The sequence below is a fragment of the Candoia aspera genome, chromosome 1, assembly GCF_035149785.1.
Source record: "Candoia aspera isolate rCanAsp1 chromosome 1, rCanAsp1.hap2, whole genome shotgun sequence".
In the NCBI taxonomy this organism is placed as follows: domain Eukaryota; kingdom Metazoa; phylum Chordata; class Lepidosauria; order Squamata; family Boidae; genus Candoia; species Candoia aspera.
Window position 1 is genome coordinate 279,422,913 of NC_086153.1, and position 19,400 is coordinate 279,442,312.

Below are 19,400 nucleotides of genomic sequence, written 5' to 3' on the forward strand. Positions count from 1 at the left end.
AACACAGTAAATGAAAATAAAACAAAACATATAAAGATTTAATGTTTCAACTAGGTCACAGATACTTCATTCACGCCTTAGTGAAATGGATGGGAGGAAAGGTGAATCATCTCTGCCTATCGCCTATCCTATCTTAGTATTATTCACTGACATCTTCCTATGGAAATCACCAACATCAAGAATCTGAGAGTTGGGAAGAGATCTTGTGGGTTATCACTATAAGCATATTCTCAGGATGATAATTGGGCCTGTAAAGGTTGAGGATAGTCACAAGGAACCAATTTTTCACATGAAAAAGGAAAAACACAATTTTGAGTGGCACAGAGACTAAAAATGTAGAAGCCATTCCCATCAAAATTTGCACAGATACACAGACAGGAAAAGGAGAGGAAAGAGATCAAGCCCTTCCTGATAATATTTAGAATTCCAAACTAATTTACAATTTACTATGTGAAAGCTACTTCTGTTCCTGATCATTCTTATTTTCCATGATCTTTATTTTTTATAATTTTTATTAAAGAAATTTTTAACAGTAAAAACCATAAGAGAAAATAAAGATAATAAAGAAGTAAATAGTGAAAATAGGAAAAGAAAAAGAAAAGAGAAGGGAAAGGGAAAGGGAAAGGAAGATTATAAAGGAGTTTCTTCCAATCTTCTTGACACCCGTTATAAATGCATTTATATTTTACCCTCTCTCTCTAAGGTTACATCATAATTGTCTTCTTTCCATATTCCATAAGCTACCCTTTCTAATCTTCAAACCCATAAGTCACAAGTTTCTCTTTTTTCAGCAAAAAGGTCATAAGGGTTTCCCAGTCACAGATGTAGTACTTGATCTTTTTCTAATCAAACAAGTTCATTTTGCCCTCTGCTAGTTCTGTCATCACCCCCAACCATTCCTCCTTTGTGAGTGTTTCAGAGTCTTTCCATTTTTGGCAATGTAATACTCTCGCGGCAGTAATCGTAAATAAAAATAATCTTCCATGGCTCTTTTCTAATTGACTGTCCGTTAATCCCAGCAAGAAAAGTTCTGGTTTCACTTGAATGTTGATCTTTACAATTCTTTCTATATAGCTGAACCCAGAAATTTCTGGCTTTTTTACAAATCCACCAGGCATGATAAAATGACCCTTCATGTTGTCCACGCTTCCAACAGAAATTTGAAGTACCTTTTACATTCTAGACAATTTTTCTGGGGTCATATATTAACAGTACATCATTTTATAAAAATTCCCTTTTAAGTTATAACACAATATAAATTTCAATCCTTTTAACCACATATTTTCCCACTATTCCATCAGTATGTTGTGTCCAAAGTTCTTGGCCCATTTTATCCTACAGTCTTTCTCTTGTTCTTCTTCCGTTTCAAATTTCAATAAAAGCGTATACATTTCGCGAATTACATGTTCATCATCTGTATACAGTTCAACATCAGAGTCTGTCTTCTGCTGCTCAATTTCAAATGTCCTGTTATCTATCTTAAATCTTTCTCTTAAAGATTTTCAAGAACTTATTCTCCATGATCAGAGACTTTCTTGCTCTTGGCCATTTAATGTTTCCAGTATCTCTTACTCTTTCCAGTAATTTTTGAAGGCCTCTTAATGTTCCTGCCTATATTTTGCCCCTTATCCCTATCAGTGTCACTTATGCTATTCAATCAGTGCTTGTTTGATTATGTGCCATCAAGTTAGTGTCAACTCTTAGCAAACATATATAGATTTTCTCCAGGAGAATCTTTTCCCAACCTGGTCTTTTAGGTCTTCCAACAGCACACTTATTGCCTCTGTAATTGAGTCCATCCACCTTGCTGCTGGTAATCCTCTTCTTATTTCCTTCCACCTTCTTCAGCATTATAAAATAATAATAATAATAATAATAATAATAATAATAATAATAAGCTGCCCGACTCCCAGCAAGTCTGGCTGATTTATAATTGTTAAAACGTTTAAAGAACAATATAAAAACACAATATAAAGAACACAAAAACAACAAAAGATAAAAGGACAAAGATGGCAAAGAAAACAAACCTGGAGGGGAACAAAGAAAAGGAAGAAAGGGGCATCAGTTGTCTTCGCCAAAGGCCTAGGAGAAGAGCCACGTCTTCAGGGCCCTTCAAAATGCTAGTAGGCTGGTGGCCATTTGAATCTCAGGGGGAACCTCATTCCAGAGGAACCTCTTTTCCAGAGAGTTAGGTCTTTGCATTATGTGTTCATAGTAGGATCATTTGAGCCTGGTCATTTGTGCCTCCAGTGAGAACTCTGGGTTGTTTGTTCTAGGATCCATTTATTTGTTTTCTTGGTTAGCCATAGTTAGTGTTTGTGATACATTAAATTATATCCCATATAACATTCAGCAACAATAATGCATGCATTAAATGACAGGAAGACTGCATTTTTGAAGCAACTAAATGCTAACTAACATGTATTATCTTCATTCAATCACCCCCCCACCCCCCTGCCCCAGCACCAATTTGTAAGACCTAACCCCAATAATGCCACATCATTCCTCAGGTCCTTTCTTCTCTGCTGAATTGAAGGTTATTCACCCATCCTTGAGTCAGCAGAAAACTATACTGGTCTGAAACTTGCTTTCTGTCAGATTGCTGAATCACCTGATGGTGTTTGTCTGCCATGATTGAGTCAATGCGTGTCAAGCAGGAAGATGGGAGGGGGGAATTGAAAGGAGTGTGAATTACTACTGTTTGGGCTAGAAGGGGAAAAGTCAAGGTCATACTAGCAGAGGCATCTGCGGCTGGTATGGCTGACCGTTAGAAGGAGGATGAGAAAGACACACGAGGGGGGGTGCTGGGTACTGGAATGTTTTAATGAGCTACTTTTGGCGTGCTTTTTCCAACTGCAGCTTTCTTCTGTTCTGTACACTCGTTCTCAATAAATCTGAATTCTGCATATTCCAATTGTGCATGAGTCAGGTTATTATTGGGACTAATGGTGTCAGTTCTTACACTTTCCTTGTTGCCCATCCCTATCCTGCCTATGTTTCAAGTCATTGCCAATCACTTCCCTTTAAGGTAATGGGTGACATAAGCCATTTTAAACAGATTTTACATACTTGGAGGCTGTCCCTGGACAGTTTCAGAACAAGATGGTTAACAGCTACTTTAACCCTGGTACAGCTAAGAGTGACTTAAGGCTGTATCATCCATGGGCTGAAGGCAAGGTAATATCATGGGGACACAGCAAAAAACGATGTTGCCAGGACATGTTTGTGCATGTGGGGAAAGCCCTAAAACATGTATATCTGGAATCTTCAGAAGCATAAATTGTTTTTTAAAATATACATTTGTTTTTATGTATATTTTTATGTAATTTTTATGTGGCTATGTTTTTAATGCTATTTATTGTAAACCACCCAGAGTCCCTCATTGGGGGAGATGGGCGGTGATATAAATTTAATAAATAAATACATACATACTTTGGGGTAGTAGAGCTTCCAAACCAAAATAATTGCTTTTCCCTGGCCAAAGCCCAGATAGCTTCACCAGCATTCCTAATTATAAGTCGGAAGAATTACATGTGTCAGTTGAAAAGTCCATCCATGTATTCTTTCTCTCCCTCTCTCTCTCCCTCCCCCCCACTCTCTTTCACTGTTTTGCAGAGTATGGAGTCACCATGCTATGCCTTAACTGTAAGAATTATTCGAATGCGGAATCTCCGTCGAGAAGATTGGTGTGAGTATCTTCATTCTTGATCATGGTTTCATGATATACTGAGAGTACAGAATATGTCTGAAAAATAATATTACCCCCCAAAAAGTCTATCTTTAAAGTGTGTATCAAACATACACAAAACAGGTTAAGAGCTCCAAGGTTCATTCAAATGTTACAATTGTGTAATTGCAGCCGCTTTTCAGATCACCTGTAATTCATGTGGAGTCAGCCCAGCACCTACTGGCTATTTTAGGCTGTTGCACACTCCCTCTCCTCCAGTCCCTGAACACTGTCTTCTGGGACCATTCTGCTTTGTGCAGGAGAAAATCTTAGTTCTTTCAAACAGGACTCCTCTCCTACCCACCAGGTCTCCAAATGACCTGGATCAGTAAGATCATGTTGACCAGTGGGGGTGTCTGCATGGTGGAACAAGAGAGACAGAACCATTTAGCTGCATCATGCCTGCATAGGGATTGCCATGAGAACAGCAATGTTTATGCCAGTATAGTTTTCTGCTGGCTCAGGGACCGGCCATCGTTCTTACCAGGTAGTGACTTACCCAACCTGGCAGTTCAGGGCCAGTCAGCATTTTGCATCCCTCTCCCTCCACCCCCATGTTTAGATGAATTGTGTGGGAATTGGATCAGGATCAGATCCATCACACATAGGATATGGGAAAACTTCATGTTCCTACCTTTTCACTGCCCTATTTCATCCCCCACAAGACTATTGAGATTAAATTACAGAGATGAAAGCACTAGAGATACTGGGCTCATTTTGAGGTCACTCCTACCTCCTCTTCTATGGAAGCCAGAAGGATAAACAACCTAAAAGAAAAATAAACACACCAATGGGTACAAGCCTATAGTCTGAGTATGAATGTAATACTAAGCTTGTCCACACTATGAATTTAGGATCTTTCCAGATATTTGGGACAATCTGCATTGTCCCAAAGGGTTTCAGTCACTTATCACAGCAATAGCGATGGAGGAGTTTCTTTCACTCACCTAGTATTTCCCAACAGATATTTCAAGCTTGGTTTATTTTATTTATTTATCTAATTTATCCCCGCCCATCTCCTCCCATCGGAGGCCTCAGACATTGGCCAAGTTAATTGCTTTACATTTGGATTTCCTTGAGTTAAGCTCCTGTCACGCTCCAAATAATGGCAGCAAGAATATGAAGGAGTTCCCAGTCTTGTAAAACTTACCTACTATTTGCATTTCCTTATCATGCCAAGTTATGGCATGCTTAACCATTGTGGTCAAATATACCATAATTATTAGTGAAATGACTTCACCAGTGCCATGTGAGGCAATGAATGTATGCCTTGAAAACCTGATTGTTCTCCCACATCTTGGGGGAGGGTGGTTGTTGAGTGCCTATAGTTGTCCTTTTGTTGTTATGTATGAATTTTCTCTTCTGGACATGCATGATCTCTTTCTTAATTTTTTATTGTTTCTTGTTTAAAAAAGCAAGCTAATCAGAATACTTTGGAATTGGTTGGCCTCTAAGCTGTATAAATAAATACATTCATAAGGGCATGGGGGGCATAAAGTGATAAAATATGCATTATGATATTGCAGTGCAAGTCCTGTCACTTACATACTTGCATCGGATAGCAGTACACAAGGTCAAAAGGATAGAGTTTACTTTGTGACATCACGTGGACAATTTGTTGCTTGCCCCCCTTGCAGATGGCTATGTATGTGCTGACGTTTTTGCCTTGTCTCCCAGAACATTACCCAGAAGTCATTTCACTGATAAATAGTAGTTGTAAAAAACTATGCTCTATATAAAAGCAACCATTAATTGGGTTTACTCTAAGCAAAAAATCCTTACTGAATATTGATATTGCAAACCTGTTAGTTTTCTAATTTTTATTTTATTTATTTTCTATCCTGCCTTTATTATTTTTATAAATAATTCAAGGCAGCAAACATACCAAATACCCCTTCCTCCTCCTATTTTCCCCACAACAACAACCCTGTGAGGTGAGTTGGGCTGAGAGAGAGTGAATGGCCCAAGGTCACCCAGCCGGCTTTCACGCCTAAGATGGGACTAGAACACTTGGTCTCCTGGTTTCTAGCCCATTGCCTTAACCACCTTGCTGTAATCTCAAGGTCATCCAGATTTTGTCAAACCAAATTTGGTAGCCCTATTCTGACATCTCATGGTCTATCAGTAAGAATACAAACAGAAATCCAGTTTCATAAATATGTTTATGAAATTCAGCTATCTATCTTTGTTTCACATTATTAGGGGATCTATTGAAAGTTTGAATCTTCAAAATGAGTGATGGGTTGGATAAAGATTAAAAAAACTGAAAATAAATCTGTAAGGTCAGAAGCATGATTGGTCAGAAAACGTATAATCCAGGCACAGGCTATCAGTCTGATCTGAGCAGATCTGAATCCTCCTAGATCCAGCTAGACCCAGCTTTTCTGCTAGACAATTGGATAGTTCAGTTAGTATTTTGCTCCAGTTGTGTCCATTTCTAGTTCTACATAACTACTTTGATACTTCAGCTGCTACAGGAAATTGCCTCTAAAATTAGCAAAATTTTAGAGTGAATTGATTGGAACATTTTATGTATCAATGGTGTTTAATAACCATTAATTTCTGTAAACAATTCAAGGTAGCGGTTATTACTTTTAAAACTTTAAATAGCTTGGACTCAGGTAAGCTGGGGAACATTTGTTCTCAAGTGACTCCCATAAGATCTGTTAAGTTAGCTTTCTGAGACATGTTTGCTGGCACTGTGTGAGAGGACCTTTTTTGTGTACATACGTGTACTTTGTTCCCAATACAACCATTATCTTTGCCCTTGCTGGCCTTCTAGTACACTAAAACTTCTCTTTCATTCTCTTGCTCTTTTGAATTAAGTCTTATCAATTGATTAGCTTTCTCGTTTTTTTCTTTTACTGGCTATAGTCAATGTTGTGGCTCATATTATAGGACTGAAATGATGTGGATGGATCTGTTATTTTAATTCCGATTATTTTGGTGGTTCAGTTAGCCGCCTGAAGTTATCTTGTAAGATCAGTAAGTTTTTACTGAGATATTTGATTACTTATTTCATGACTTAATAATGTGGTTTGATATTTGACACTGTTGGCTGAATTTTGTTTATTGTTATGAGTGCTTCAGTTGAAAGGAAAGTCAAGATAGAATCTTAGCATAAATACATAAGCAAATAATTTAATTTCCTTTCAGGACTCCTTTCATGAGTTGGTTTTACCGCTGAATCATTTTCCCTAGTTAAGATGGGTGTATTATTTCGGAAATTACTCATTGAGATATAATTGCCTCTACTTGTTTCGTTTTGTCTTTTTCTTCTTGCATTTTTCTGTTGTGGTGACCTTTGTAAGTCACTTTGTATAGTTACTTCAGCTGGTACAGAAAATTATCCTTTTTTGTTTGTTTCTTATTAAGCCTAAATTGATATGTCCTGCAAGTATTACTATATGTCTGCTTATGTATTTAATGTAAAAGTAGGAGAAATATAATTCTTGGCTAATTGGCGTATCACTAGAAAGAAAAAAATGAAAATGAGAGGATAGTCAGATGATAGTAAAAGTAGCAGAGTATTAATGGTAGGGAATTCTTCTGGGAACAGATTTGGTGGTTTTGCCCCCAAAGAAATCCATGGTGAGATGAATGATAGCCACAAGGGAAGCCCAGCTGGCCTGGGAAGAGGAAATTTCTGTGGGTAGGCTGGAGAATTGTGCCTACTTTTTTTTAACTGCAAGAGATGGCCGAAGGAGCTCCTCCAACTGACTTCTCTCTTTAAAAAGTACAGTCTACCTACAGCAACTTTTCAGGGAGACTTTTCCCTTCTGGACTAACCATGTGACTATGCAAGCATGTTGGGCTGTTTTAAAAGTTAAAGAAAATGGGAACAAACCACTTGCCCATTTCATACACATCACATTGTAACAACCTGCTATAATATTGCATTGGGATGTGGGCCTAATGGGCCCTCAAATCAGGAACCACTCTGCATAGCAGGTAAACTACTACTAATGGGGCAGCAAACCAACAACTGCATCCTGGCTACTTACTTCTGAGCCACAGCTACAGACCAGAAACCTCAGGTACAGGAAGTGGCTGCATCCCATTTCTTAAAGGGGGAGGAGGTTCAAAAATTAACCTCCTTAATGGCAGCCTTTGGCTCAGGAACAGCTTGTGCCCCCCCACCAGTTTAGGATTGGCCCCTTCCATGCTAACTTTTTGGAAGGCAGAGAAAACTGTTCTCTTTCACCAAGACCTTGGGATGGAAGGTGTTCCTGAACTGGAGATCGTGTAGTGGGAGAGAGTTGTGTGATGTTTAATCTCTGTTTTTGATATGTTTATGGTTTTATGGATGTACTGTAAACTACTTATCTATAAAGTAGGCAGAATACAAGTACATGCATTAAATAAATACATGGATAAAACCTTAGAACTGATGAGCAACATCAGTCAGTTGCAGTAACATAGGAGGTTTGTGTTGGAACTCAGGTGAAGAGTAGGAAGATGCGTCCAGCTCTGGTATTTCCTGAGAGTTGGCGCTGCTGACCGTGGACTCTCAGATGCATGTTCAATCTCTCTGTCTGGTCTCTTCTCAGATATCTTCTGTTTCTTACAAGGATAAGAAGTAAAAGCTTCATGTGACTATGGTTTGTCCCTTCCTTGTGCTGTGACAACCATCCCAGGGAAGGTTCTGTGAATCCCCTCTCCCTTTCCACAAAAGGAGAAAGCGCTGCTGGCTGGTTGCCATAATGCAAGGAACCTTTGCAACTGCACATGTATGGCATGTGGCTCTGAATACTGCTTGGGTATTTTTCCGTATCCTACCATGAGCATCGGGGCCAGTGACTATTTCTAACCAGTGATGGCTGTCTTCTGCAAAGACAGAAGTGCTCAACAGGGGTTCACAAGTAAACTGATAATGGCATCATTTAATTGACCAAAGCAGCAAGCAAACAGTAACCTGGCTGTTTGAGTCACAATGGTAGCCCAGAAAGCCTTAAATATAGGAAGTGATTGCAGCCTTAAAGGTGCACTAGCAGATATCCTAATATATTTTTAAAAGTATTTTTAAAGCATTTTTTCTTTCTTGAGTGACAGTATGGATCAGAAAATTATCCTGCCATAGCAAGCAGTAGAATGAAGTAATTTCTAAAGATTCCTATGTGGGATTGTTTAAACCAAAGGGCTGTTACTAGACTATGAAGAAGAAGAAAAAAAAAGCCAGAAAATCAGGATTTTGAGGAGGAGGGAATATAAAGAAATAGCAAGTATTGCGACTTACGAGGGGTGCTCCTGGATGAGAAATAGAATAAACCAACCTGTGGTATGCTGGCACAGCCAGTACGGTACATATGCATGAATGCTCTTGGCGCTTGTTTTAGTGCTGAACACCGTGTCCTACCTGGACACTGCAATTGGATAAAGACTCTTCTGTAGTTCAGTCTTGCTACAGCAGACAATAGCTGCAGGAGCACTGCCATCCCTTCATGCGGTAGATGGTTTCAAACATTGTGCTAAGCCACAGCATGGTTTACTGGGGTGGAGGAAGGATAGCTCTATTTACGAAACTTGCCACTATGGCTTATACAGGAAACCAGCCTAGCTGTTCCATAAAACTCACCCCTCAATGATGACATTGGCATAATATGAGTAGAAAGTTGAAAGTATAATTTTAAAGGTTTGCCCAGAAGCTTGAAGATGATGGTAGGGCAGTAAGCCACTAAAAGGGGAGGGTGGAGAGGATAATAATACACAGTGGAATCTAACCTGACTTCTGAACAGTGCAAATGCACATTCAGATTTGTTTCAGTAGCCCCTGGTGCTTTAAAACAGCTAAAGACAGGGCAGACACAGCAGGGTTAGGGTTTTCTGTTTCTCTGTGTGTTTTCCTGGTTGATTTGTTGCCAGATTGAATGTGTTGATCCATGCTGACAAGAACACACTACATTACTTGTTTTTAAAAACACATGTAGGGCATAAGCAAGCTCCTAATTACTATGCTAAGGTTTGCCAGGATAACATTTGCTTCCTTCCCCTAGGCATCCTGCATGCCTAATTATCTTCTTGCATGCTGTCACCTTGTGCCAAGTTAGTGCATCATTTCTTAGGTGAGAGTGAGTTCATTACTGTTGTCCTTCCTGGGTTCAACTTTTGGTTTGGTTTCAGCAGAAATAACAGGGAACACCTTTTCCATTACTCTTTTTTCTCTCCCTTTAAATCAAGCATAGCAAATACGACTCTGTAACCAACATCCCAGTTTATCTTTATACAATTTGTTTTCCCCTGTTCATAACTCTGATTTTTTTTATGGGTCTCTTGGGAACCATAAGACTTGGTAGATCTCCTCGTCCACCCACAAGTGGGGATTTGCAGGCCAAAATAGAGCTCTGCATTACCACATCTCCTTGTTCTTGGTATAGAGCCCCCTTCTGCCTTTATAACAGAAGGAGGGCATTCTGTGGCAGATTCCCCCAGCTTGTGGCCAGAATAAAGAGGAAAATCCCCAGCTCTAGAAGTAGAATTAGCATTTTCCTTCCAACTGCACTCCCTTCAAGCTTCCATTCTGCTGTTGGGAACTCAACCAGGGTTTGGATTTAGTAGTTCCTGTTCCATGAACCTCCTTCCTTGGCACCCTGTTCCCACACCCCACCACCCAGTTAACTTGCCTTGCCCCAGTACAATTCAGCACATGCATACGTTAGCTCAGAAATAAGTCCTATTGAATTCCCCAATGCTTATTCTTAGATTAGTGTTTATAGGAATGCAACCATAATATACATTGCTACTAGGAAATGAGCATTCCAAATTTCTACATGTTGGCACAGTGTTGTGATCTCTAGGAAATGCTGAGAAATGGTTTCTTTTGTAGCTGAAAACATATCTGCACTTCACAGAATGATTAAGGTTTCAGACTAAGACCAGGAACACCCAGGCCCAAGTCCACCTTCAGCTATGGTAACCCACTGGGTGACTTCGTCCAGTCACAGTCTTTCAGGTTTGCTGCGGTGAGAATAAAAATAGAGGTTAATGCCCAGAGCTGACCTATGTTGACTTGAGCTCCTGTGTGAAAGGTGGAATAGAAATCTAATTTTTTTTTTTAAAAAGCCCCCATATAAAAAGCTTTGAACTCTTGAACTGCTTGATTGATTATGTTGTAAAAGACTCTAAATAGATAAGTGAGACTGCTGGAGTTTATCTAAAATTTGATGTAAGTTATTCCTTGACTTTGATGTATAGTACTTTGAAGTTTCTGAGTCTTTTTGGATTAGAGAAACCTTTGTGACTTCCTTGGTGAAAATTAAGACATTTTTATTATGAAGTCCTTGCAGAAAAATACAATTTACACTGTAATAGACATTTCCATAGTATGTGACAAGCTCAGAAATGCTTATAAATCAGCACCAGACAGGTGATTCTTTCTATAGTTTCCTTTCCTAACAAGGTAGGCAAGCCATCCTAAAACATTTGCCAGATCTTGGTGGGATGCAGAGGGAGCACAAACCAGAGCCCATGTGTGGGCGTGAAGCAGGCGCTTTGGGTGAGACTTACAGAGGTGCTGGGCGGGAATACACACTTACTGCGGAAAGAGTGGGGCGTTTAGGAGCAATGCAGGTTGCCGTGAGGCTTTTCAAAAGCCAGGAAGGCTTGTCTAGCTTCAGAGGAGTTGGGGAAGCAGGAGAAAATGCACATGTGCGCACCAGTTTACTAGAGGCTGGAGGAGAAGGCATAATCCGAGTCAGGCAGTCCATAGTCAAATATCACACAATAGCTTGAAAAGTACTGAGGGATGAGCCAGAAACTTGGTCAGGAACAAACCCAGGTCAAAACAAGGCAGGAGTCAAGAGCAGGAATTCAGGAAACACAAAAGCCAGATGCCAAAGCTGCTTCCAGCAGTGGAAGGCACTCCCTGCACAGTTTAAATCCTCTCCCTGCCAAGCATGCATAGCTGAGGCTTTCCTGCCAAGAGGCTGCCAATAAGGAGGCACCGGGCTTGCTTGCAGAGTCAGCGCCTTGCTGCTTACTCATAAGGTGCTTACTTTGAGCATCAGTAGGCACAACGCCTGGTGGGACCTGACCCACCCACATCTTGGAGCCTGGCTCTGAGGCCATGATATCAGCACTATCAATTTTACTTGTATACATCTCTATATTGCCAAGGGAACATGTACATTATGTCTGTAAGTGTGGAAAATTACTTTGGAGAGCATTATGAAATTAACTAACAGGAGGTCAACTCAACAGAAAGAGGCATAGGAAGTGGAGATGCCCAACTCTGTTTCTCCCTTTTATTTATTTATTTTTAAATATTTAGAGATTGCTTATTAAAATGTGCATAGTACAAAAGAGCACATAAGAATAGACCTGATGAATCCTGAGCGAGGCTTTGTCACTCATGATTTACAATGTTCACCAGAATAGCCTGAACTTTTGCCCCAGTTCAGATGACGCTGGTCTTGTCTAATCCCCAGGCCATGATTCATTCAACGTTATCCTACTGTTTTCTGTACTGCAAAACACTTGCAGTTGTCAAACACAGAGGAAAGGGAAGGAGATCAGGACAGCAGTGGTTTCTAGATTCCATTAAGGACTACTCTTATTGATTGATTGATATTTCGAATTTTGTCACCGCCCATCTCACTCAAAGAGCAACTCTGGGCAGTTTACAATAAAACTGGAATAAATAAAGATTAAAGTACAATAAAAACAATATTCTTAAATAAAAATATAAAATCTAAGATAGAGATGTTAAAAAGTTCTTAATTTAGATTCATTTAATTCATAGGAGCCTCTTCAGGGCACTAACCACCCCCAGGATTGATTACCCCTACTCACGCCCCTTTCCTGAAGGCCAGGAAAGCGGGGGCCTGCCTCACCTCTGGGGGAAGAGTGTTCCACAGGGCAGGGGCCATGGCAGAGAAGGCTGTCTTCCTGGGCCCACCAATCGACAGTCTTTCATGGACGGGGTCCATAACATGCCCTCTCTGCCTGACTGGGTGGGATGGATCAATGTAATGGGGTGAGACAATCCCTCACGTAACCTGTTATGTTATGTTACTCTTAGTAAAGTGATGTGCATTCATTGGTTCATGCTGGGTCACCCTCCTTTTACTTTAAAAAAAAATGGGCACAGAAAGCAAAAAAAAAAGGGGAGTAACATAACTTACCTCTGATTCAGAAATGGATGTGGATTATGGTTCCTTCCCACATTGTTAATCATGGTATATTTATATTATATTTATAATATATTTATAAATATTTATATTATATATATAATTATAAATATATTTATATTATATTTATATTTATAAATATATATTTATAATATATTTATATTATATTTGTATCCGATATCTATTTATGTTTATGGTATTTTAATGCTTTTATCTTTATTGTAAACTGCCCAAAGTTCCCCCTTTAGGGGGAGATGGGTGGTGGCAAAGTTTAATAAATAAATAAATAAATAATGCAAATGATTTAACACTCTGCACCTATTAATAAAAATAATGAAAGAGTGTACTCTAGTGCACACTTTGCTATCCTGGTACTTAACCTTCTAATTGTGTGGATTGCAACTCTCTGAATTCCCAGTCATAATTCTGGGAGTCATAGTCCTATATATCTAGCTGGAACCAGGTTGGGAAATCTTCTCAAGGAACTTTTTCAACTATTTTAAGCAAGGAATAAAAGTGAGTGAGCACTATCAGGCATCTCTTTCCATGACATTGCTAAAATCACAGCATCTATTGATCTGACTTTTCATCTTTTGAAGAAATTGATATTTATTTATTTTATTTATTAATCAGATATATATATATATATATATATATATATATATATATATAGCCACCCATCTCATGAGAAGTGCCTCTAGACGGCATACAATAATCAATACAAAACAATACATATACAATAACAGCCATTTAAAATATAAGAATCAACATTAAAAATAGAGATTCATTAAAACTAAAATATATATTGTTGACTAGCTTCCACAAGCATGACACTATGGTTCTGTGGAAAGGAGAAACCCAACAAAGCATAGGACAATGATTTACCAAAGCTTCCTACATTGGACTTTATACACAATGCAATGAGTTTCCACTTTACAAGATTTATGTATAATGACATCATTACACAAACTACATATGTACCATTTTTACATCATTTGCATAAGGATATTACCCAGTGATGTGGCTTTTTCATAATGATGTAATCATGCAAATGACATAAATCATCATAATAACCTTATTTAATGGATATTTGTGAATAATGGATACCTAGTGGTTAAGGCAACAGACCAGAAACCAGGAGACCAAGAGTTCTAGTCCCGCCTTAGGCATGAAAGCCGGCTGGGTGACCTTGGGCCGGTCACTCTCTCTCAGCCCAACGCACCTTACAGGGCTGTTGTGAGGAAAATAGGAGGAGGAAGAAGTATTAGGTATGTTTGCCACCTTGAGTTATTTATTTAAAAATAATAATAATAAAGGCAGGGTAGAAAACAAATAAATAAATAATCCCTCTTTTGACTCTCACAAAACCTGAAGAGGAATTTCTGTCTTCCCTCTTTCCTCAGAATCATTCCTGAAAACTAAAAAAAAATCTGACTCTTCCCTGTACTACTTCATGGTAATTTGCACCTGGAATATATTCATGCCTAGTCTGATTAATATTAATCCAGTTTTCAGGTTGGATTATTTTCCTATTGAAATTCTTTATTTTCACAAGAAAACTCACCACTTAAGAGTAACGTTGAAGTTTTATATGACATAGTAATATTTTTCAATGAGCAAACATATAAACACCCACCCATCGTCATCAAGAAGAGAAATAGGATTAGAAATAGTCCAGTTGATGACAAGGGAAGTGAGCCTTTTATGCTGGTTTTCACATTCACATATTCAACTTTATTTTCAATATTTCCAAGAAGCTTCTCTAAAATTCTTCTTAGTTTCATCTTTATGAATCATTTCCCCAAGCATATGTGACAATACTAGCATTTTTCTACTGAAAACAGAAGCAGCTTCCGATGACTCAGCCATTTTTGTTTTGTTTTTTTCTATTTCCCATAGGTCAGTGCCAGAGTGCTAAGAGAAAGCAGCAGAACTGCTGGCTACTACCTAGGAGTGTCTCCAAAATGGGAAAAAATGGTTTTGTTTCAAACCCAGAATAAATCACTGTGATCTGGAAGTTTTCTCAAACCATTTTGATAAGTCACAATTTAGTAGAAATGAAACCAATTACTTTTGGTTGTTCTGGGCTTGGATGGAACCAAATCTAGACAGGCAGGAAGTGTGATGTCACTGCACATTGACCCTCTCTCTCTTCCACCCCTCAGTATCTGCCTGTGTGGTATATTCCACCAGCTCAAATGTACCCAATCTTCCCAGTTTGTCCCCTCTCCTCTCTTCCCTCTCAGCCACTTCCAGACGTCTCCTATCAGCCATAGCCAGCATGGCATATAGCTTTGACGGGAACTGAAATGCACAATAGCTGGAAGGAATCAGGTGTTATCTCAGGATATATAAAAGAGTTTACAAGGTTACATCTCTGAAAAGGTTAATACAGCATCAATGCTTCAAATTAAAAAAAAAAAATTCAGCCAGCACTGAAGATGTTTCCTAGTCAGGTAATGAAATGCCTGCAAGAAAACAACCAAGCTCAGAGCACACCACCAAAAAATAATCATTTCTTGATCTAATGGCAGACTGAGCTAGCTACCTTGAAATAATCTGCTGTCTTAGGGGAAACTATTCCTTTTGGAAGAGGACAGGTAGTTTATTTCTTGCCACAAATGACTTAGGCCTGTTGTGGGCAACTTAGCAGCCCTCACCACAGATCCAAATATTCTCTTGATTGTTACCCCCGTAGTTTTGAGATCTGAACAAGTCCATCAAGTTTGTTCACAATTTATATCCTTGCTATTACAGATGTTATTATACCTCCTTTGTAATAATTTCAGCAGCATCTGGAATCAGCTAAGCTAAGACATTCATGCATTGGATTTGTGTGTGTGTTCTTGCTGTGGAAAGGCCAGGTTGCGTTCATGTCCTTGCTTTTTCTGTGTACTGGAGAGGACAAATCAATAGAACATTTACACAGACTTTCTTCATTCGCTTGCAGAGAACTTTTCAGTTCCCTTCAAGAACCATTTCTTTGCAAGGAATAAACCCAGTATACAGTATACAGGACACTGAGGTCATCAAGACCATCTCCCTGCTTAGTGCAGGAATCAAATTAGAGTATCCCCAACAGGTGTCCAGCCTCCATTTGTCCACTTCTGGTAAAGGGGATCCCACTGTTTCTCTGGGTAATTAGTTCATGTGCCAAACAACTCTTACCATTAAGTGTGGCACCTGTATAGCTGCAGGTGTTTATCACTGCTGGTTGTTTGGGGATGTTCAAACCGTCTTTTGGACAGAAGCCTACTTTTATTCAAAACTCAACCTAGAGAAGCACAGTCAGCCATCACTGGCTGGTTGGATTTATGTTATAATCAGATTTTGGAGTGTTGCTTTGTGTTGGGTATAGCTGGAAACTTCATGTGGAGAAAATGAGAGTATCACAAAGAAAAAAAGCTTTTTCTTCACACAAGAGTCTTATGCATACAGTCACAGTCTGAAGGAGTTCGTATTTTTTCCCCTTTTTGAGGCAAATAAATTGAAGTATTGATTGTCTGAACTTTAGGCAGTGCCTTCCATTATTGGCTTGATTTATTGGGAACTCCTGTGCATTTGCAGAAGATTCCAAGGAGCTCCACTACAGCGATATCCCCCAACCTAGAACCTCCTAGGTGTGTTTAAATAGAATTCCCAAAGTATGGCTGGGAGCGATGGGAGTTGTAGAAGGCACCAAGGTATGGGTGGCTGAAAGAATATTCTTTCAGTTTATGTAGGATGCAGGCCAAGCCTGTTGAGTTTTCTTGTTGCCTGAAGTGTATGGATAGAACATCTCTGATCCACTTCTGTGTCTATCCAGGAAGGAAGGAAGACCTAGGAAGATTGGGAGAGGTCATGCTGTGGCACCAGAAGTGGATGAGGGGAGGGAAAGGGAGGAAGAGAGGGAAGGGGAGGGAAGGGAAGGGAAAGATTGGAGTTCAGGCTGGCTGATAGTAAATGTCATCTGGGGCTGTTGACAGTAGCTGAGAGAAATCAGGAGAGGGAGGAAGAATAGTGCGATATGTTGACTGGGAATTGCTGAGGAGAGAGAATGGGTAGCATGCATCAGCCTTGCACTTGCCCCCTCCCTTCTGCCACCAGTGTGGCTGGCTTTTTCCCCACTCTTCCTCCTACCTGAGCCACATCTGCCTGGAATAGCTCTATTTCAGTCAGCACATGAACAAAAACAACCATATTTTGTTCCATGTACAGACCAAAACATGCAAGCTTGGGTTCAGGCATTTTCCACTTGAAGACAATTGATTTGTACAAAGGATGGTTTATGTGTAGAACATTTGGCACATCCCTCATGATATACCTAGACCCAGTTCAGAGTATCACTTACATACATGAACTGAATGTATAAAATAAATCAGTCATTCGGTTAGGCCAGCTAGTTAATGTAGCTCAGAAAATGCAATCACACAATGGCTCAGGATGAGAAAATGGTGACAGTGAGCAGAGCCACTTAGCGCAAATGATAAAGGATTTCTCCACCCTAAAGAACCTTCACATGCACACATGCACTCCAAGATGAGATGTTAGAGCAACCAAAGTTGGGTTGATCTCTAGAATGACAGCAAACATGTTAATTGATATTAAATATATTCCTCCTCACCATGGCATTTTACATAAAAATGAAATAAAATGCAGCATCCTGAAGCTCCTGAAAATCTAATTTCAACCATAACTTGACTGAATCAGAATACAGTAGAGTTGGAACCATCTGCTCCACACTGGGAATTGAAAATACAATGTAAACTACTTAAGGATCCAAGTTCTGGTGGAACGTAAAATACAGTCCTAGTAGAATCCCTGAAGATTTTGAATCTGCTATTTGAGATTTATCTCAATTCAAGATTAAGATACAGTAGATGTTCTGTCTACGCTGGAATGATGATCATTTCTGACCATAGCTTATTCTTTATTCTTACCTACAGTAAATGAATCTGATTGTTATGTGACCTTGTGGCTTCCTACTGCCTCTCTGAAAAAGTTTCGAACCAAAACAGTTGCAAACTGCAAAGATCCAGTATGGAATGAAATATTCTATTTCAGGATCCAGAGTCAAGTCAAGGTAAGATGAAAGATATCGAGTCTATATTTCTGCCTTTTTAAGTGAGTCAGGATAATAAACTGTGTGTGTTTATTGTTGTTCTGCATTGTCATTATTTCTCATCCATTCCTTTTCTTCTCAGTCTCATTCAGCTTAAATTACACACCAAGCAATCAGTTTCTAGATAAGCCTTCCAATGCAATGACCTTTTACGAAGAAAGTTGCTTCCGCTGTACAGCAAGCCTGTTCTTTGTTTGTTTGTTTAGATACAGTGTGTGTGTGTGTGTGTGTGTGTGTGTGTGTATGGAAATTGCTAGAGGGCGGCATTTTCTTACCATTTTCCCCCTTGTCTCTTCATTTTTGCCATTTTTAATACTGGATTTCCACACCCATTTCCAGCAGTCAGCCTTTGCTACACTGATTAAAGAATTGTGGGACAGGCCAACAAACCTTGGAGAAAGTTGGTTGGGGAAGGCTGGTTTTGCTAATATACAGATTGGGTCTAGGAACAAACAAAGTTCCCGTATCTTATTTCAGATTTCTAGGGGAACAACCAATACGTAAAGATGCTTCCAGGGTCTAAAACCTGATGTTCACTTTTCCCAAAGTGCAATTTTTGAAAAAACAAACAAATCACGAAGGCTTAGACTAGGATAGCGGGACCTGGAGAAGAGAGGAAAGAGAGGCATGCCTCCTACCCCGATCTTAAAAAAAAAAAAAAAACCAGAACAAAACAAAACAGGACATCCCAGTTGTAGCTGTAGCAGTAGCGGTGGTAATTTTTCAGTCATGGGATCTTGAGGCCAAGAAAGTACTCTTATCTCTATGTTCAAGTGATAATTCTTTACATAAGCATACTGTGTCATCTTGTTGCTTTTGTCGCCTGAGGTTGAACAAGATAAAACATTTGCTTTTCCCCCACTCTGTGATGCTGTGCTTCAGTCATAGCAGAATTCATTTCTGTTTCCAGAATGTCTTGGAACTGACAATAAGCGATGAAGATTTCTATCAAGATGATGACAACCGTGTAATTTTCTTTGATATAGCTAAAGTCCCACTTGGAGAATCAGTAATGGTGAAATTTGAATTGGATCGACCGGTGAGTGTGAATAGAGACAAACACTTCCTGTTGGCTAGGAATTATGGGAAATCAAGTCCAACAGATTTGAAAGGCATTGAGATGTGGAAGATTGATTTAGACCAGAGAGAGTAAACACATAGTGTCTCTTTTGCAAGCAGCGACTGAAGTACCAACATGGTTTTGTCACAAGGACCCTGATAGAAGCAAGCAGTCATTATATGGAAAGTCCAAAGAGAGATTCAGTACTGATCTTTAGAATATTTCTGCCTTTTCAAGGCTAAAGTAGGTTCAGTGATAACAATGCAGCCTGCCCATTGCATGATGGCGTTGGTTCTGACCGGTAAATAACAGCCACAAAGGAGAGAAAGATTCAGCTCAAGATGTGTGTGGGGAGGCCAGATTTAACTTTGCTGTGATCCCAGCCTA

General features: G+C 39.4%; 1 protein-coding gene across 1 annotated transcript in view; it reads left to right on the plus strand.

Annotated features, from left to right (window-relative positions):
* The first annotated feature begins 3,618 nt into the window (after window positions 1-3,618).
* Window positions 3,619-19,400, plus strand: part of LOC134487824 (cytosolic phospholipase A2 epsilon-like) — a 47,567-nt gene continuing 31,785 nt past the window's right edge. Inside the window, exons 1-3 of the mRNA XM_063289903.1 lie at window positions 3,619-3,688; window positions 17,778-17,914; window positions 18,864-18,992. Coding sequence (XP_063145973.1) covers window positions 3,619-3,688; window positions 17,778-17,914; window positions 18,864-18,992 — 336 coding nt within the window. The remainder of the gene's footprint in view (window positions 3,689-17,777; window positions 17,915-18,863; window positions 18,993-19,400) is intronic.